The sequence below is a fragment of the Thermothielavioides terrestris genome, chromosome 5 (assembly GCF_000226115.1).
Source record: "Thermothielavioides terrestris NRRL 8126 chromosome 5, complete sequence".
NCBI classification, from domain to species: Eukaryota; Fungi; Ascomycota; class Sordariomycetes; order Sordariales; family Chaetomiaceae; genus Thermothielavioides; species Thermothielavioides terrestris.
This window is the reverse complement of record NC_016461.1, coordinates 1600612-1619685: the sequence shown is the minus strand read 5'-3', so window position 1 is coordinate 1619685 and position 19074 is coordinate 1600612. Positions and strand designations below refer to the sequence as shown.

The window sequence follows — 19074 nt, the reverse complement described above, 5'->3', positions numbered from 1 at the left end:
GGCCGAAGGGCCTTTCCCTCATCATTTACACCCCCTCGGTTCGTTTCCCACCAGCACCCACTTATTCACATGCGAGTATCGCGCAGCATGTTGCTCTCAAGCGGCAAAGGAGCGGAGGTTGGCCTGTTGCGCCCCTGGGAATGGAACCTCGCTCGCAGACGGGATGGATGGATTGGGAAGCTATCAGGGCATTTGATCTCTGAGCGGCCGGCCTCAGCATTCATCCCACTGCACCACAAGTTGATAGCCGCTGTTTGCAAAAGAGAAAAAAAAGAGTGAAATCTCTGGCATCTCCCTGTCCCTAATCGCATTTGAATCCGCGGCCACTTTTGCGAGTGGTCCCGCAGGAGCCAACGCTGGTGCTTTGCTTGTTGGCGTTGGGAGTGCGTGAAATCGCTTTGGGATGGGCATATATGGGTTGGTCCCATCAACGGCGAGTTCTAAGGAACTGCACCCGTCTCACACCTTCTCCTCCGTGGGCTCGCTCTTGGGTGTTTGCCTCGCATACTTCTTGGGTGGCATCCGCCGCCGCTGCTGCGACGCCCAGCTCTTCCTTTCGACGCGGAGCACCTCAATCCCCGCCGACTCGGGATCGCGACTCCCAGCCTGATCTGACTCGGTCCCGCCCGGCCCGCACATCATGATGACGCTCCCGCCCTCCCCCTCCTCGTCCCGCAGCACCCTCCCCGTGCCGTCGGCCAGGTCGTGCTCGAAGATCACCCGCTTTGGCGTGCCCAGCCGGGGCTGCTGCTCCAGCCACCACTGTTCTTCCTCCTCCTCGCGCCGCGTCTTCGCCGCCCGCCGCCCCGTCGCCGCTTTCCTCCTCGCGTCCTCCCCGGCAGCAGCCCCCTTGACCTCGCCGAACCGCATCTGGCCCGGCAGCCGGCCCGCGCCCAGCACGTCCCGCCGCTCCGAGCCCAGCCACAGCTTGAAGTTGCCCGGCGCGCTCGACATGTAGCAGGCGTGGAAGGGCAGCAGCCCGCTGAGCCGGTCCGGCGCCGCGTCCGGGTGGGCGGTTCCCCCCCCGCCGGCGGCGGCGGTGGCGGCGGTGAAGCTGTTGCCGCTGCCGTTGCTGCCGTTGGGGCTGTGCGGCCCACCGGGGAAGGCGACCACGGGGAGCGTGCAGCTGCGCAGTTCGCGTTCCGCGTCTGGCTCTTCTTCTTCTTCTTCCTCGTCCTCTGCCGTGGTGCCAGTGGTGGTGGCGGCTGCGGCAGCAGGCCGGTCGTCCGGGGAGGGCGGGCTGGCGTACACGCCCACGTCGAGCTCGTACACGCGCAGGTGGACCATGGAGTCGGCGGTGGCGATCATGCGGCTCGACTGGGCCGCGTAGGTCGTCCGGCTGATGCGCAGCTTGGACATGTCGGACTCGAAGAGGCAGGGGAGGGTGGCGCCGCTGTCGAGCAGCGTGTCGAAGAAGATGCGCGGGCCGTCGGGGTCCGGCACGGTGGGCACGGGCTGTTGTGGGGCAGTGGTGGGAGTGATGGGAGTGGCAGGGCTGGTGAGACCTGGGATGGAGCGCCGGCGACGCTTGGTGGTGGTGGCGGCGGCTGCGCGCATTACGCGCTCTTTGCGGCGCCGGAACCCCATGTGCACGCGGTAATGACCCATGTTTTCCGTCCGGCGCCGCCAGCTGGGCTTGTTCTCGAGACAGAGGCCCTTTTGGGCGAGGACGGTTGGTCCACGAATGGTTCCAGCGCCGCCCGAGAGCGGCGGTTCGTGCCACAGCCATCCCGGCCCATACTCGGCGAGATAGCGGTCCAAGCGTGCACCCCGGTCGACGGTGAAGGAGTCGAAGTCCGGGCAGCGGTCGACGATGCGGCCTGCCCAGATCAGGGTGTACGAGTCCGAGCAGGGGATGGCGCCGGACTCGTAGCCGGCGATGGCAGCCTCGATGTTGGCCCGTTCGGGTGGGAACTGGCTATCTTCGAGGAGGAAGCGGAGATGCTCAAGGCGCTGCCGGACCGCAGTGTCCTGGACGGAATCGAGGGCAGATCTGAGGTGAGTCAGTCCTCTGCTCCGACCCCAAATAGTACGCATCTAACAAGCTGACCTTGGCTTAATGTTCTCTTCGGCCGTCTCATCGAGCTGTTCCCTCTCCCGGATGGCCTCTTGAAGCATCTGGGCAAAGTCGGGCACCCCCTGATAGTGCTCGGCCCACAGACGTCTCTGGGCGATCTTCCTGTCGGCGATCTCGATGGCATTGAGGTCCTCCCCATCGAGCCAGAGCGGCGACCCTACTACGATGGAGGGGCGCCATACTTTGGGACGGTCACTTGGACGGGAGCTTCTCAAGCCGTTGGTTTGAAGGGCTTCTGTAGCCGGGTTCACCATCTGTTGCTGCTGCTGCTGCTGCTGCTGCTGCTGCTGCTGCTGCTGCTCTGCTTCCACTCTCGCCAGTCTTCGCGTCCTCGCCCGATGTGAGTTTAGGATGGAAAGATTGTCGTCGACCCTCCGGACGCGGTTGGCACGGTTTCGGTTGAAGCTCTCGATATTGCGCACAGCACGCCCCAGGGTTGACGACCTCCTCCTCGTCCCCCGAGCCCGGTCTCCGGGCGGAGACCTCAGCCCATCCGGCTGATTGGAGGCGGCGCGGAGCTCGGGAGCATGATCTGAGTCTTGGGCGCCCGTGGCCATTCTGGAAGCTGTGGGCTGAATTATCGCCTGCGTTCGTGCCGAAGCTGACGGCCCTGCTACTAGTATACCAAGGAGTTACTTATCGACGGTACTTTGTCCTTTTGCACTGCATCCAAATGGAACAAAGGAATGGCCAGCAAACACCGAGCCAGGCAAACGCTGAGCAACCCTCAATCCACATTGTGCTTTGTCTCCTCAGCTGTGCCACGGCTTCTTTGTTTGCCACATGCTGGACGCTGAAAACGGGACGGCAACATGGGGCATGATTTTGAAGCTCTTTGACAGAAAATCCGGGCTTATTGTAGCATAGGCTTAATCTGAGCTTGATCTGAGCTCGAATGCGGCCGGCGCAATCCAGTCGAGAAGGGCAAGACGTAGGCCAGGGAGGAGACGGATATTTCCTTTTCCATTGACTGCTGCCATGAGCAAGTTCCCTTTGCGTTTTCCCTCATGCCCACTTCGTTCCAACGGCCATTGCTGAAGCAGGAGCAAATCCAGTCCACCAAGCACGTTGATTAAGCGAGAAAGCGAGACCGCACCCTGTGACAAGATGGAGGACGAGTCCTCTCGGAGCAGCACACCTAGCCAGGATTCCTTTCTTGCGTTCACTTTCTCGTCGCCGCTGGGCCCGGGAAGAAGCCAACCGTCTCCAGTAACGACGGCCGGCACATTTTCAAGAGCTCCTCGGGAGCCACGCAGGAAGGTCGACGGTAAGCGCGGGTTTGCACGCAGCAACTCTCAACAGGGCCTCGGCATTGACTCGACCTTGCAGGTGCTTTTGTGCAGTTTCTCATCGATTATGCTGCCAATGACACCGAGTGTCCGCCCCTGTTCAAAGCATACTTGGAAGAGGTGGTACTCAGGCCCGGCATCGACGATCTGGCACTTAAAACTGAATACGTTGAGTACCATTTGCGAAACCCCGACATCAAGAAGTACAATCTCGGATCCGCGTTCCTCCGTGAGCTCGAGAGATACACCATCTACGACAACCTCTACCCGGAAAGCGGCCCCGAGGGTGCTTTGCCAAGTGCCCCTATTCCCGAGCACTACCAGCCGAGGGTTTACATCTGGCCTGGACAAGCCATCGACCCCGGACCCGTTGTTGACTCGGTCGCAATTGAGGACCTCGAGCCCGTGCTCTCCGAGGAGGAAGACGAAGGGTATGGGGGCCGGGGACTTGAGCCGAGGGAAAGGGAGGGAACCGGGGGTGCTCTCAACCTGCCGCGACCTCTTGGAGAGCGGAGGCCGCCGCATCGGGCTCCCAGCGCCCCATCTGCTGCATCTCGTCGGTCGAGGAGCGCTGCCGGGGCCGCGAGGGCGGCTCAGGGGGCTGGCGAGGGGACGCTCTCCGCATTGTTGCGCAGACTGCAATCCATCGACGCTCTCCCCAGGACTGAAGATCCCAACGGCAGGGACGACATGATGAACCGCACTGGCCCAGACTGGGAAGTCGACTCGTGGTACAAGGACCGGCGCCAGCCGCCCCTAGCAGTCCGGCTCGATACCATCGTCAAGTTCCTCGCCGAAGAGGACGTGGACCGCTGCATGCACTGGGAAACCAAGCTGGCCGAGATCGTCTCGTATCTGGAGTGGCTTGCCCACGACGACGACCGACACCAGTTGCAGGACGCCAGTGCCCAGACGCGAGCCATGTTCAACGACGCCGTTCTCAAGGCCAAGGCCCACGTGCTGTTCGAGAGGCATCACTACGAGCCCACCCCCCTCGAGATTACCAGACCGCCGAGCGCACCGCTGCGGTCCACGCGGCTCAACTGGATGACCGACACGCACGGCTGGCCGCTCCCAGGTCGCAACCCGGTCCCTGACCGCAGCGACCTGCTGCCAAGGCCGATCCCTCCACGACCCTCGAGCCCCGTGAACAGGATGCTCATCGACAAGCCCGACGGCGGCGCCAGCTTCGACAAGTTTGTCGCCGACGAAAAGGAGTGGTGGCAGCGAGTGCCAGGCGGCGATGATGATGCTGATCACGACAACCTCGCCTACATCGAGGCCAAGTCCTTTGACTCGTTCGTGCACGGCGACAACATCGGCTGGATCGTCACGGACCCGGCCACGGGCCAGACGGCGCTACCCGACGGCACCAGCCTCCTTCCCGGCAGCCCCCGGAGCTGGGCCCTGGAACGCGGAGCCCGCCGCGCGGGGCTGCAGCAGATGCTCCGCGCACTGCCCACGGGCCAGCCGCCCGAGCTGGACACGCCGTGGCGGCGCCTCGTGCTTCCGACGCCAGCCTCGACGATCCGCGCAGCCTGCGAGCGCGCCGACGGGCCGCAGTGGACGCCGCCGCGCCTGAGCGCCGACCAGCTCCCCGCAGAGCTCGAGACCATGGCGCACACGGTGGCGTACCGCGCGCGGCTGGCGCAGATCAAGCGGATGCGCGAGCTGGCGCGCCTGCGCGTCGAGGACGAGGGCGCGCGCGACCGCCGCTGGGTCACGCTGCCGCGGAACGTCGTCAACGGCGGGCCGTTTGTCTGGCGCATGCTGGACCCGGACGCGCAGGCGGGCCAGGACCTGCTGCGCCAGTGCCGCGTCGTCATGGAGGTGCTGCGCGCGGCGCTGCGTCGGGTGCCGCGGCCGCTGCTGGAGGCTGTGGTCGGGCTCGCCGAGCGGGCGGCGAGCGGGCAGTTCTGGGAGGAGGGCGTGCCCGCGGGCCTGAGGCTGGCGGATGATGAGTGGGACCAGGTCGGTCGAGGCAGGCTGCCGAGACTGCTGGACGCCGAGGAGGTCGAGTGGCTCAAGTTTCTTGCGGGCGAGTGCGTCAACAGCAAGAACTGGACAGGCCGGTTCGTCCCCGACACGCCGAGGGACAAGTACCGGCTGTTCCTCATCTTCGCGGCGCGGGTGCAGAAGCTGCTGCACGATAAGAATCCCGAAGGGCTCTTCAGCCGGCACGACGCCCAGGTTACCGTTGAGGAGCTGCTGCAGGCCGTCAATGCTGGGACGGGCAACAGTGCTGTGACCAAGTGCGAGTTCCATCCCTTTGATGCGTGCAGCTGGCTGGACCGGATGAAGGAGAGCGGACACGTCAGGTGCGACAAAGACAACTATGACAATAATGGCAGCCTTTGCCATCGCTTTTTCAGGGGGTTGCTGATCCGCTCATAGGTTCCATCTTGATCCCACATGCTATGGTGTCGTCCAGCGGCCCCGAGTTGAGTACTTCCCCGAACACCGCGTGGTCTGGCCCACGGAAGCAGACAACCGCGAGCGGCCGAGCCACCTCGGCTACATCGCCGACTGGAGCAGCATCGTCCCGGCCGGGCATAAACCCGACGTCAGCGAGAGCAGTGCCATCGGCAACTTCTTCCGCTCCCTAGCCTTCCGCCTCGGCTACACCATCTTCGCTCTCGAGCAAGCCCACTCGAGCCAAACGTCCCCCATCCAGCCCGTACCAACCCAGCACCTCCGCTCGTCCATCTCCAAGTGGGCGCACGCCTGTGCCACCATGGAAGGCGCCGACGCCGAGCCGAGCCGCGAGGAACTCGCTCTCATCCGCAGCCACATCATCGCCGAAGCCAGCGCCAACGAAACGATGCTCGCGCCAGGCCGCGTCCACCACTTCTTCGACGCCGAGGGCAACCCGCAGACCACGCTCGTCCGCGACCACAACTGGGACTGGGCATCACTCCCGACGACGTCGACGACCACCACCACCACCACCACCACCAACCGACAGCGCCGCCCCCGGCGCCAGTTCTGGTCCGTCGACCGCTGGCCGCTCGGCACCGGATACCTGTCGGACGCCACCGAGCGCGCCATCGCCGACGACGAGCACCTCGACCCGCGCATGACGCACGACCCGTTCGCGTCGGACCCGACAGACAGGCGGTACATGCGGCCGAAGCTGCAGCCGTACCGCGAGGAGAAGGTGCTCTTCCGGCCGGGGCCGGCCGTGTACCCCGTCGGCGACACGCGGCTGCAGCGGGAGACCCTGGAGGCGCGCATGACGGATATGGTGGCGCAGGGTGAGTTTGCTGTTTTCTTCTTTCCATTCCAACCCCGCCCCCCCCCCGGGTTCTTGGAGGGAATGCCAAGCTAACGACAGATGACATACAAACAGCCATCGGCTTGGACACGAACCAGCACACTTGGGGCGACACCCTGGCACGGCTGAACCCCTTCTCGCGGCCCTCGTCGAGGGCCGAGGATCGGAGAGACGGCGGCAAGTTGCCGCCGGTCAACCCGAAGGCGGTGCCGAAGAGTTGGGATCCCCGCGAGGAAACGGAGAAATTGCAGCCAGAGGAAGCGCTCACGGGTGAAGAAGAAGAGGCTGACGAAGGCGAAGCCGAAGACGAGACTCCGAGCGTGGACGTGGCGATGACGGGGGTGGGCGAGTCATGGATGGCGGCGACGGGCTTGACTTAGGAGGGTCGAGTGCTTGCCATCCTCTTCTGTGTGCTCTGTCTGTTTCTCTTCGCTTAGTGTTTGTTGCGTTGGCGTTGCTGCGTTGGCGTTGTTGCGTTAGTGTTGTTGCTGGCGATGACCTGCTTGGATCGGAAAGGCACTGCTTTGCTGCGCTTTTGCACCCGTTCCCGGGAGCTGCTCCCAAACCTTCCCTTCATCATTCAGAGTGACGTGCGTGTATGCTGGCTACCTAGTGTTCCAACGCCTTACTCCATCCAGAATACCAACCAGGCCAAGCTCTGAAACGCCTCGAATGTCAACCCCTAATATTTCGTGAGGAAAAACACACTTTGCACCGCATGCCCGCCCTGACCCTGCTTCATACCATGCTCGTCAACCGAATCAACAAAGTAAAGATATCTGCCCAACGATCGCTATGTCATGATGGAAACCGTCTGCGACATGTACTGGTCATGCTCGTCATGTCGTCCTCCTGTGCCGTCGTCATCCCATATCAAAGATCCTCCTCAAACCTCGGTCTGGGCGTTACAGGTGTGCCCGGGAGCTGGCGGCTGCCGAACGTGTGCCAGCAATTGGGAGATTGGAGAATGTATCTGCCACACGCATTAGCACTCCCTGCATCACCAACCAGAAGCAGTGCTATCCAGAGAGAGAAAGAGAGAGTCCTTACCTCGCCATAGCCTCCCTGAAGCGGCTCTTATACTCCCGCGGACTCGTCACCGTCGGCCGATTCCGCCCCCCGCCGGCAAACCCGCGGTTCTTGATCCAGCTCTCGAGCTGCTTGTCCCACGTGTAGGTCCGGATGCAGTCGATGATGCCCACGGCAATCTCCTTCCTGATCTCGTCCACCGCCACCATGAGCGAGTAGTCCATCACGTCCTGCTTCGCCAGGAACAGCGTATCGTTGAACACGGACGCCCGCAGCAGCCGCTTCGAGTGCTCGCGCGCGAATAGCGGCGACTCGTAGATGTACTCGACCATGTTCTCGTCGAGCAGCACCTCGTTCTGCTCGCCCGTCGACTGGATTTTGCGGTTGCGCATCGACCCCTTGAGGTCGAACGTGCGGCTGGGGTACCGGTCGTAGAACAGATTCTCCATGACCAGCAGGTCGAGCTTGATGTCCGTGTTGGTGAGAGGATTCTTGATGAAGACGCGGAAGAAGCCAAACATCTTGGCGATCACCGACGGCAGGTCGTGGAAGAGCGCTTCGGCCATGATGCTGAAGTAGTCGGGCGCGAACCGGAGGAACGAAGACGTCTCGCTCGGCGAGAGGGACTTCAGGATGAATCGGTCGTCCAGCGTCTTGAGAAAGACGGACTTCGTCTTGCCTCCCTTGGAGTCCCATTTCAAGCACCGCGAGAGGGACTCGACGAACCGGTCGGCTATGCCGCACTTGCGCCGGAGGGCGTCGAACTGCTCGGCGTAGAAGATTTGGCACATCATCTTCGCCGACCCTTCGGTGAACTGGTACTTGACGTGCATCCCCGTCGGCCGGAGCAGGCTCTTCTCGAGCTCCACATCGTGTTCGGTGGCGCTTCCGGCCTCGGGCGCATCCCCATTCGAGCCCTGCAACCCTTTCATTTCCAGGCCGTCGCTGCTATCGTCGGCGTCGGGCTGTTTCGAAACCTCCCACCTCTGCCGGATCTCGGCAAGCTTCGACGTGTAATCCTCGGAGCTGAGCGCAAAAGCTACAAGCGAACTTGGCTCGTCCTCTTTGATGATCACGTCCGAGTCGAAGAAGATGTGGTCCGTCGCGTTGATCGGATACTCCAGCTGCGGCCAGCCGCTGGCCGAGCGCTCGGCCCAGAAGTTGGTGAGCATGGTCATGAGGCTCTTCTTTTCGTGCTTCGGCAGCTCCTCCGGGATTTCTTTTACATCCGGCAAGATGTCGTCAAGCGTGATGGCAGCGCTATCCCCGTCGCTCTCTGCGCCTTCGTCATCGGTTCCGGCCCGGCTCTCTTGCCGGTTGCTCTCCGTCTCTGTCTGCGTTGCTCCTTGGTTTGGTTGCGGTGTCTGCAACGGCGCTTCCTGCGGCGAGCTGGGCTCCGCTTCCGACGCCGACGCCTTGCTTTGCTGCGACTCGGCGGGAGTGGACTCGGTTGCAGTTGAGGTCTCCCCGCTCTGCTTCTCTCCCCGTTCCCTATCTGGAATTTGGTCATCGTCCGACGGCCCCGGCTCCTGAACAGCTTGGTCAACGTCTTTGTAGACTTCTACTATCGTCTTGGTGGAAGAACGCGGCAAGAAGGCGCGAGTATGGTGCATCTTGGCAGCGCGCTGTTTGCGGTCCTTCATCCTCTCCTTTTCGAACTCCCGGCTCAACTGCTCAAAGTGACGCGCGAGCGTCGAGACCTTGGATTCCCTCTTGTGGACGTATCGCGGAATCCCAGAAGGCCCCGCCTTACGGTGGCTCTTCAAGGCTCCCAGACCAATGCGGTCGGCGAACTTCTTGTCGCCCTTCAGCACGCTATCTGCTGATGACTTCGGGGTCTCGGCTCCCGCATCCTGCGCCTTCTGCTCCTTCAGGAGCTTACCAATCGCCGACTGTGTCCTCGGCAATGTCCCTCCTGGCTGAGATATTGCACGAACCATCGGGGGTGACGCAGTCGCCCCGACGCGCCTGGCTGGCGCGCGTTCCACCGCGGGCTGGGGAATGCTGCTGGCGTTCGCAGCACCCGGAACCGAGCCGTTAACGTCGTTCACCAGTGTCCGCTGCTCCCGGCGCAGTTGCTCTACTTTTTCTGTCAACGACAACTGGCTTGGCGCCGGGGGCGGCGGCATTACACCACCTTTCGCTGTGAGGGAAGATGTGGAACCAGAAGTGGGAGCCGAGTTAACCGAGGACTGGTCGCTGAGTAGTTTGACTGCCTCCCGTGCTGCGACCGCGGGAGGGGGGCCAATTCTCGCGCCAGTGGACGAGCGCGGCGTTGCAAGATCCAAAGGATCGACTCTCTCTAGGAGCTCGTCCGCCTGGACGACCGCCGCCTCTTTGGAACTGGGCTCGGGTTGTGTAGATGGGGACGGAGGAGCTTCTTGTGCTTGGCTGAGATCCCTCGTTAAAGTGGGGGACGGGTTCTCTTCGACTTCGGAAACGCCAGGCGGGGTCGTCGCGGGCGTGGTCTTTTCGTCAGCCTCGGATCCAACTAGGGTAGACGTCTCCGTGCTCGGCAGGGACTCCTTGGATTCGTGGTCGGTAAATATCTTTTTCAGTTGGAGGATAGTCAACTGGCGAACATCCTTGTCGGAGAGAAACTCGGCTTCAAACGCGGCAAAGGCAGCGTCCCAGTCCGTCACCTTCTCCAACATTTCGCGGATCACGGCGTTGAGGGGGATGACTTCGTAGTATTTGGAGTTCATGTAGGCCTCCTGGAGCGCTCGAATCAGCTCCGGCTGGTCATCCTGCGCCTTTTTGCTCAGTCTCTCAACCTCGGCCCTACAGGCTTCGGCCTTCTCGGGAAGCACGCTGTCGATGCGGATGCTTTTGAGCCTGGACCTGACCGAATTCATGAAGCGGTTCCAACGCTCCTCTGCTTTGGTGAAGACATCGTTTTTGAGTTTCAGGTCGTAATCTACCTTCCAGGTGACTTTTGTCCGTGGCACGACGATCTCATAGAGATCGATAGGGTCATAGTGCACTCTGACGGCGATGTCGCGATACAGATAGTAAAAGAAGCGAATGTGGTCCTTCTGGTGGTCATGCGGACACTCGGCCTGAGGATTCAACTGGAGACCCTGACTCCAGAACGACAGCTCGAGGTATTTGCCGAACGAGTACTTCCACGTGCTCACAGACATGGGCATAAGCCCGAAATGCTTTTTGCAATGCCTGCAGTAATTCCACATGCATATGCCAGTCCCGCCGTTGCCGCCATCTCTGTCTTGAGGTTTCTCCGGGAAGTTTTCGGGCCAGGCGGGTGACGTCTCCAAGATGATGGTGAGGCGGGCGTTGTCATGGACGTAGGTGCGGTGATGTTCATACATTTTCCGTTCGCAGCCGTTCGAATGGCAGATGAGCTCAGCACCCTCGCAGATGTCTTCGATGTACTGACCCAACGTGCAGTCCTGATCCATGCTCCCGTTCGGATCGGGGTGTTCGTTGTAGAATTCGATGGCAATCAAGCTGGGCTCCGAGCATGGTATCTTTGTCGCCGTGCAAGTGACTGAGTACAGGACCACAATATTCTGGTGGGAGTAGGGATCGAAGAGATCAAGGCTTCCGTGGGTATACGCATCCCACTGCTTCGCCTGCGTTCGGTAACTGTGCAAAGCCCGGTCATACTCGGCCTCATGGACGGCATGGAGAACCTCCATGACCTTCCGGGAAGCCTTCTGCTCAACCCCGTGCACCATCTCCGGCTTGACCAGCTGAAAAGTTTCCTGCCTCGGCTTCTCTGCCTCGTCAGGCTCGTCCACTTGTTCTTGCTCGAGAAGGCGTTTCAAATATGCTGCGCGCCGCTCCTGCTCCCGTGCTTTGACCAGCAGATAGGGTTGCCTGAATCTGACGAACGGTGACGCGGATAAGACTCGCGTCTTGTACTTTTCCACCATGTCGCTGTGAAAGACTGCCGCGGGCGTGTCGTCGGGAACCTGGACATGCGAGTGCAATTCGTGCATCGATATCGACGTGCGGGCCGGCTCCGGAGAGGATTGAACACCAGGGTCTACGGAGGACGGTTCGGAATCAGCAGTGGCATTCGCGCTGTCGTTGGGTCGCATGGGGTCCTCGCTCTCCGTGCCCTGCCGCGTAGGAAGGATGGATGGACGGCCGAGAGGGTGAACGGGGGCACCGTTCGCCCATTGTCCGGGGCTCTCATCGGTTCGCTGGAAGGAGGTCGAGGTCGACAGTGCAGCCGAGTCTGTCTCGGAGGGGATCTGGACGAATTCGTCGCGCATGAGGCAGGACTCGAGCTTCAGATTGTAGACGACATAGAGCATGAACTCGGTGATGCGCTTCATGCGGGAGAGTATCTCGGTGGAGCCGCCGCGGAGCGCAATGGTACAGCCTCGGTCTTTCGGGCAGCCGGATATGAAGACGTAGGTCTTCTTCTTGCCCCTGATTTCGCTGTTCACAAAGGTTTTGACCTCGAAGCTCTCGCACATGCCCACCCGAGCCCCAAGGCTGAGCATGTCCATGGAAGAAATGACGGGCATGTCTACAATGCGGGCCACGGCTTCGATGACGGACGGCTTCACGTTGTACGCAACGGCGACGTTCGCCTCGGAGAGATACTGCAGAGCCAGCCCTGCCACGCTTTTCTGGACCAGCAAGACATGGGGTTCCAGGTTGAGGATTCGGTTGACAACCATCCTCAGGTACTCCTTTTCCTGCTCGATGACCGGCTGCAAGCTCATAAAATGCTGCTCCGGGTGGCGCTGATACTCGAGCGGAAAGGTGATGATGACTATTCGCGGGTTTCGGATTTTGCGCGGCATGCTCTTCAGGGCCAGGTTCTTGGTAAAGACGACTCCGTGAATGTAGGCAGTGTCACCGGGCTTGCCTCCTGGTATTTTCTTCAACTTCACCCAGTGCCGAATGTCCATGTCGTCCCCGTTCCGGACGTCCGGGTCGATGTCGTCCGCGCATCTATCGAGAATGGGGATGAGCGACCGTTCCCAACCCGCCGAATTGGGAATATTGGCGTCTTGTAGGAGCTGTCGGAAGAGTTTCTTCACGTGCTGTAGGCTGGCGGGATTCAGACCTTGCTCGCTAGCTTTCCCGTCAGGTATGGAGTCGCTTCGTTTGAGCCCTGGAGCTTCGATGCCACCTTCGAAAATGGACAGTGTGTCAGCCGAGGCCGAGGCCCCTTTGACGACGATTGACTTTGGCCTTGGAGAGCGCAAATGATGGACACTGGCGCTCGCGATGCTGAGGTTTCTCCTTCGGGGCGGCCGGGCGTGGACCGGCAGATTCTGGAGGCCGCCGCCCTCCTCATGGCCGCGGCTCACATGACTGAACCCGCTCACGCTCTTCTCGCCAGGGCGAAACCGATGCTTCCTTCCTGCGCTCAAGTAGGTGCCGAAACTCGACCGGCCGGGATCAAGGCTGGCGGGCTGGACATCGCCGCCGTCCATTGTGGCAAAAATGCTGCTCATCTGTTCATCCTCGCTCGACTCATCAGACATGTAGTCCGCTAGCTCGGGGTCGATGATATTGTCGGCGTGGAAGGCGTTGACATTGGACTTTTTCCCCAGCTCCTCGCCGGCAGGCATGCGAAACGGGGCCCTGTCGTCTGCCGGCGTTTTGAATCGCGTCAGGAGATTGTGCTTGGAATGGTGTCGGCGATGGCCTGAAGACTGCGGCCGGCCGGTTGAGAGGGATTTCAGCGACCGTGACGAGCTAGGCCTGCTGAGCTGGGGCATGTCGATCTCCAGAATTGCCGAGTGGCGGTTGTTGTCTCCAACACGCCTCGTCGCAGGGATGGCCATCATCGGCGTGACGGCGGTCCGGGTGTCGTCTGCCTGCTCAGTCCGCTCCGATATGCTCGTCTCGTCGTCAGTCCGCGGCTTCGCGGTCACCGGAGAGGCTTTGGGCTGGCTGGCACGGAAGATCGCTGGAAGGTAGGACTCGTCGGCCGAATCGTCCGAGCCACTGTCATATCGGCGATTGATGACGTCGAGGCAGGTCTTGCAGACTCGCAGAGTTCCGGGGACGCCGATCTTTTGGCCCGAGATGTTGGACGTGCATTTGGAGTCAAAGATGCAACCGCATATGCGGCAGTGGTGTTTGCGCCGGAAGGCAGTAAAGGGCGTGCCGCATAGGAAGCACTCCTTGCAGGTCTCGTCGGCCATCCAGAACTCCTTGCTGAGAACCTGCTTTCGCATTTGTTCCAGCCTGGCATTGACTTTTTCTGGCGCACCTTCGTTGGCGGTCGTCCCCGGGATCTTCATGAAGCCAGACCGCAGCATCTGCGGGCGTTCGTTGTGGGCGAAAGAGACATGATACACTGAACTATGGGCAGAGGTAATGATGGGGCTCGCTTCGGCAGCACCAGGCTCCGTCGACGAGGATCTCGAGTGGCTGCGGCCTCTCGAGGACGCGATGCGGTCGATCACCGCTGGCTTCCGCACGACATCCGCCGAGGGAAGTTGGGATGAGGAAGCGGAAGCATGCGCCTCGGCCGAGGGCTGAACCGGACTTCGCGGGGCATCGATACTCCCATCAACGCTGAGCGCATCATCCCTTCTTGTCCGATTTGTCAGGACGATCCCGTCACCGGTGGTCACACTGTCTGAGCTTGCATTCCCGGAGGGGATGATGTTTGTCGCTGAGTCCGTTGGTTTGCTTATACTTCTACGACCCGCCTTTCGACCGGGCAGGTCTTCCACCCGTGTTGCCCCAGCCCGGGCGGCATCCATATCCATCAGACCCTGAACCGTGACGGGCGTTAAAGCAGCGTTGGACGTGGTCGCCGCTGCAGTCTTTGCGATTTTGGGTAGACTCTGGACGCTCGGCGCGGGAGTCTTCGTGGCGGAGGCGGTGGTGCTCGAAGAGGCTTTCGAAGCCTGCGGGGCAGGTGATGGCAACTCGGAAGCCACGGCACCCACAGCGGACGGCCAGCTGGGTGGTGGAATGTCCGAGGACGTGGCGGACTCGAGCGTCGAGCTTTTCCCAACGCTTTCTCCCCTCAGAAGAGGCGACGTCACTGAGGATGCCCCCGTGGTAACGCTCTTCTTGGAGGCCCCATCCTGGCTGTTGTTGCCATCATCCACCTCCTGAGCAGAGCCCTTACCCACGGCACCGACGACCTCCTTGAACCGGGTATATAGGCCACTCAGGCCCTGCTGCACAAGATCGCCCGCCGTTGCCTTGGTCTCGGAGCTGGGCAACGAAGCCGGCGGAGGAGCAAAGTCGTTGAAGGTGGTAAGGGCATCCGACTGGCTGGCCGATGTGTGAATCTTGTCGAGCGCGAGAGCGAGCTGTTCTCGGTCGACGTGGGAGGACCCGGCAAGCGACGTGGTGGAGTCGCGGCGCGATCGGGAGGTTGCTGGCGACGGGGGAACGGAGGCGCCGATGGACGGCTGCCTGAGCCCGTTGGGGTTGGAGGCCATCGCGCCGGGAGGCTGCCGGAGCGACAGGAGATTGCTTGTGAAGCAGCCTAGGCGACGGAACCAACGAGCATGCTTTTCGTAGCCGAGCTCAAGGATAGCCGGCGGAGGAACCTCGGTGGAGGAGGGGCTTCAGCGCGATGATATGTGACGGGGGGCATGCCTGACGTTCAGGAATGCCGAGTCGCTCGCCTTGCAGTCGGCGTCCTCGGTCCTGAGGCGTGAAGATGGAACAACAGCGGCCAGCAGTCCAGCGTGCTGAACAACCCTTCTTGTAACGCTGACGGACTTGGGAATCAATAAGCAGCAGCAGGTTGGTCGCTACAGGAGAATGCGGTTGGTTGTACGGAGTATGATGAGTGATCGGTGCCTCGACAGCTTCCTGCACGGGTTGTTACACTCTTTAGGTACTTTCTGACTATCGTATTGAACGCGACCAGGGGTCCAGACGGAATGTGGAATGTCGTCACCTGCAGGCAGGAGGGACACAGAAAATTGAACCAAGCCAAATGAAAGTTGAGAGCCAGCTGCCAGATATTTTTGGAGCGGCGTCCACAGGAGTTAAGGTGGCAACGCCCCAGGCTGCGGGGTTGGAAGTGGGGCCATCATGTGACCTGGCGTGGCAAGGTCAGTCTCTCGCGCGTCCCGATGCGTGCCACAGTGACACACGCGAAGTGCTTCCCCGCAGTAACCACAACACCAGTGGCTGTTCGGGCGAACGAACATGGAAGACCGCGGCTGAGCGATGGATCCCCACCAAACTGACGTCTCGTTTGAAACACATCTCTGTTGACGCGTTGAGGGAGAATCTGTGAGGAGCGCCACGAGACCTCAACGTCGACCCAACGCGTCTGGCAATCTGTACGGCCTAGCCCAACGCCTCCGCGTCATGGCGGACACAAAACATTCTCCCGCCCTGTCAGCGGGGCCGTCCTGGTCTCCCGATTATTGCATGAATCGGACAAAAATTCCTCGCCGATATGTCCAGATCCCTTCGGACCAGCGGAGTTTGTTAGAGCGCCAGGACGCTTGGTCCACTGGCGGCCTGCCCAACGTGCCTTCAATTGTGTTGGAGGATGTGAGGGAGCGCTTTGTTAAGAAACAAAGGTCGGGCGATCGCCATGCCAGGAATCGAACACCGCGCGATGAAGGAGAAGGAGGGCCACGCCCCTCGCAGCTTGCATCTCCAACTCCTCTTTCGCATGTTAACGCTCCTTCCTCCCAGCACAAAGTGTCGGATAGCGAAGGTGTTTGGGAAACTATCGGTTCTACCGTACCTCCTAGAGTGTTTGAGGACATCGGACCCGGCCATGGCCAGGTAGTCAAGTTGAGCGACGAGGAAGAGAAGGAAATTCCGTTGCAGCCTGCATCTCCGCTTCCTACTACTGGAAGGGGAGCGCAAGCCTCATCACCCCCACCCCCCAAACACCGCGCCCACACCCCTGTGCACGGCGAAGTCGAACGGGGCGCAGAGGTCGAACAACCGTCCGCCGGAACCCCCTTGTCCTGGTCGCCGTCACCCTCAGGCCATCTGCGTGCTGCCTGCCGGCCGGATGCGCCGGCGCTCGCGGCCAGCACCGCTCCCAGCCGGCCTGCGCCGGAGCAACAAGGCCGTCCCGTTACAAACCATCGTCTCTCTCCGACCAGGCTCTCTATGGACTTCCCCCGCAGCAGCAGCTTTAGCTCAGAGGCAGGGCTGGAACTTGAGGTCCCCAAAGCCATCACCGACGTCCTGGCGCCGGTCAATCGACAGGCCGTGCCGGTCTTGGAACCTACTCCGCCTTCGGCTCAGGTCATACCATGTACGAATACCGAGCGGACTAGTCCAGCCCGGATGCCTCAGGCCAAGCGTCGTCGACTGATGAAGAAGCCTGATGCCGTGTTCGACAGCCCTAGTCCTGTTGGTAGAAGACATGCGTTGAGGTTGTCGCTGCCCAATGCTACGGCCAGATGCTTATCCCGGTCGACAAGCCCGGCCGTCTGCTCTTCACCTTCGGCTTCCACTGAACCGGTTCGCCTCGGCACGAAAACGTCACCCGTGCGGTTACCTGCAGCATCAACTGAGCAGCCAGCCATTGTTGCTCCCACCTCGCAGCGTGTCGACAACCAAAGGTCCAGCGATTTAGCAGACAGCATACTGCCACCAATAGGTCTTGCGTCGGAAGTTTCGCTCAAAATCTTCAGACTAGCCTACCCGGATTATCGGGGCAGTCTTGGCGACTTTATACGAGGCATCCTGTGTGTCTTGCAACTTCAGAAGCGCAGAGCTCTCCCTGAGTTTCTCTATGACGATTTCATCCGCGTCTTCTCGGTCCACTATCTCGATTACATCCGAGCAGTAGGCGATGACGAGCCTCCGCTTTCGGCAATCGAATGGTACAACGAAAATGTAGCCAGGCCGCTTTACATCAAAGGCATCCTCAACAAGAGCAACATCGAAGGGGTCCTCACTCAATACCCGGAAAAGCTTCGGGACATCCAGCAACAACTCGAAACATCCGAGACCAGCTCCCGCGGACGAGCGACCAGCGAGGCAACAGGCACTGCAAGAGAGGAAGCGCAACTGGTAAAACAACAAGCCACTGAAACGGGTGCCATTCGTATGCCTCCGCTGGAGGATGTGACGAGAGTCCCCTCACTTGCCAATTACAACACCGTGCCGTTCCAGAAACCGATAGCCAGAACAGAGGCTCAGTCACGGGTGCAAAAATCATATGACATTGTGGCGGGACCCGAAAGCAGCGTCAACACTCAAGGATCCGACCCGAGTCATCTACCCAATTTTGAGGCGAATGGGCGGCGCGAAGAAGCAGTTAATACTGCTTCTGGACCCATGTCTCCGCAGTATCAGGTGGCTTTGGAGATTGAAACACCACAAACCTCGCAAGTGGCCGACATCAATCGACGTATGACACACGCACCCCACAGCAATGCGCTCTCGCAACACAGCAACGCAGACAGCATACCCGAGGTGGCGACCAGGCATAGGCTTGCACCTCGGGGGGCGGCGGGATCGTCGGGAGAACCTGGCGGAACCTTCAGGCGCCCGAGGCGGAGAACGGAGAGAACGGAGAACGAAGAGCGAGCGCGTCAGTTCAAGAGATTTCTCATCCGTAGGTTCACGCAGGGTTCTGCGCCTGGTGGCTCTGCAGCATCGTGAGATGGATTCGCGGAAGTCATGTTGATCGGAAATCAGCTGGTGACCATGATTCCGGTATGGAGAGGTAACCAGGACTTTGCAGGGAACACCACCTAGAAGACGTATGTAAGCACGCGCGGTATTGTGCTCGCCTCCTCGCTGAGGGATATCCGGCCGCGGATGTTGTTGCCCAGAAGGAAGCCACGCGTTATGCAGCGGAACAACGCGTATAGAGTATCGAGAATCATGCCACTTTACACGCGCTGACTGGAGGGTGTCATTCTGAAGCTGTTTTTTTGTCATCTCGTGCTATCCCCACCGCCAAGGCCTCAGTCGCTCCCGGCTTCCTGGGCTCGTCGCTTGGCCTCCTCCTCTGGTGTCATTGTGCGTAGCTGGAGGGCATGTATTCCGCCATCCCGGGCCAGCTCATCCTTTAGCAGCGAATATACGAGACGGTGCCGTGCTGGTTGCATTTTGGACTGGAAGGCTTCAGATGTGATAACGAGCCTGAAGTGTGTCTCCTTCGACGTGACCCCTTGCATGGGCGCATGGTGCGCATGGAGATGGGAGTCGTTGTAGATCTCGAGCGTGGTAGGCTTAAGAGCGGCGGTGAGCTGCCGGGAGGGACCCAAGTCAGTTTGTTGGTCCACCCTGCGAGGGGCGCGGCACATTGGCGCATCCCGCGCGGAAGAGGGGGGCTGCCTTGACTTGCCTTCTCTCTGATCGAATCCTCGATTGGAGTCGGCGATGCCATGGTCGAGAACGGCCTGGCGGCTCTTGTTAGGCCAAAGGCCGCTCGGCGTAGCATAGGGTTTTCTGGAAGTTATGAATTGCTTCCTCGTCACCTGACAAAGGGCACCAATGCGAATTGA

General features: G+C 60.7%; 5 protein-coding genes across 5 annotated transcripts; 2 read left to right on the top strand and 3 right to left on the bottom strand.

Moving 5' to 3' along the window:
- Positions 1–459: 459 nt before the first annotated feature.
- THITE_115062 (uncharacterized protein) lies at positions 460–2634 on the bottom strand (the record flags this gene model as incomplete). The annotated part of the gene is made up of 3 exons (XM_003656519.1): positions 460–1993; positions 2051–2237; positions 2469–2634. The coding sequence occupies 3 exons, from the start codon at positions 2632–2634 to the stop codon at positions 460–462; spliced, it is 1887 nt and encodes a 628-aa protein (XP_003656567.1).
- Positions 2635–3143: 509 nt separating this feature from the next.
- THITE_2081511 (uncharacterized protein) lies at positions 3144–7048 on the top strand. The gene is made up of 3 exons (XM_003656518.1): positions 3144–5684; positions 5761–6620; positions 6716–7048. The coding sequence occupies exons 1-3, from the start codon at positions 4057–4059 to the stop codon at positions 7018–7020; spliced, it is 2793 nt and encodes a 930-aa protein (XP_003656566.1). The 5' UTR covers positions 3144–4056; the 3' UTR covers positions 7021–7048.
- Positions 7049–7617: 569 nt separating this feature from the next.
- On the bottom strand, positions 7618–15212 carry THITE_2121365 (uncharacterized protein). Its single transcript, XM_003656517.1, has one exon. The coding sequence runs from the start codon at positions 15064–15066 to the stop codon at positions 7687–7689; it is 7380 nt and encodes a 2459-aa protein (XP_003656565.1). The 5' UTR covers positions 15067–15212; the 3' UTR covers positions 7618–7686.
- Positions 15213–15728: 516 nt separating this feature from the next.
- THITE_2121364 (uncharacterized protein) lies at positions 15729–18487 on the top strand. Its single transcript, XM_003656516.1, has one exon. It carries the CDS (start codon positions 15953–15955, stop codon positions 18221–18223), a length of 2271 nt encoding a protein of 756 aa, XP_003656564.1. The 5' UTR covers positions 15729–15952; the 3' UTR covers positions 18224–18487.
- A 44-nt stretch (positions 18488–18531) lies between these two features.
- Positions 18532–18956, bottom strand: THITE_122938 (uncharacterized protein; the record flags this gene model as incomplete). Its single annotated transcript, XM_003656515.1, has 2 exons — positions 18532–18816; positions 18915–18956. 2 exons carry the CDS (start codon positions 18954–18956, stop codon positions 18532–18534), a joined length of 327 nt encoding a protein of 108 aa, XP_003656563.1.
- Between the last annotated feature and the right edge of the window lie 118 nt (positions 18957–19074).

Coding starts and splice junctions, on each gene's coding strand:
- THITE_2121364 (XM_003656516.1), top strand. CDS start 15,953: ATGGCGGACACAAAACATTCTCCCGCCCTGTCAGCGGGGCCGTCCTGG.
- THITE_2121365 (XM_003656517.1), bottom strand. CDS start 15,066: ATGGCCTCCAACCCCAACGGGCTCAGGCAGCCGTCCATCGGCGCCTCC.
- THITE_2081511 (XM_003656518.1), top strand. CDS start 4,057: ATGATGAACCGCACTGGCCCAGACTGGGAAGTCGACTCGTGGTACAAG. Junction 5,685..5,760: donor AAGGAGAGCGGACACGTCAG/GTGCGACAAAGA, acceptor ATCCGCTCATAG/GTTCCATCTTGATCCCACAT. Junction 6,621..6,715: donor GACGGATATGGTGGCGCAGG/GTGAGTTTGCTG, acceptor ACATACAAACAG/CCATCGGCTTGGACACGAAC.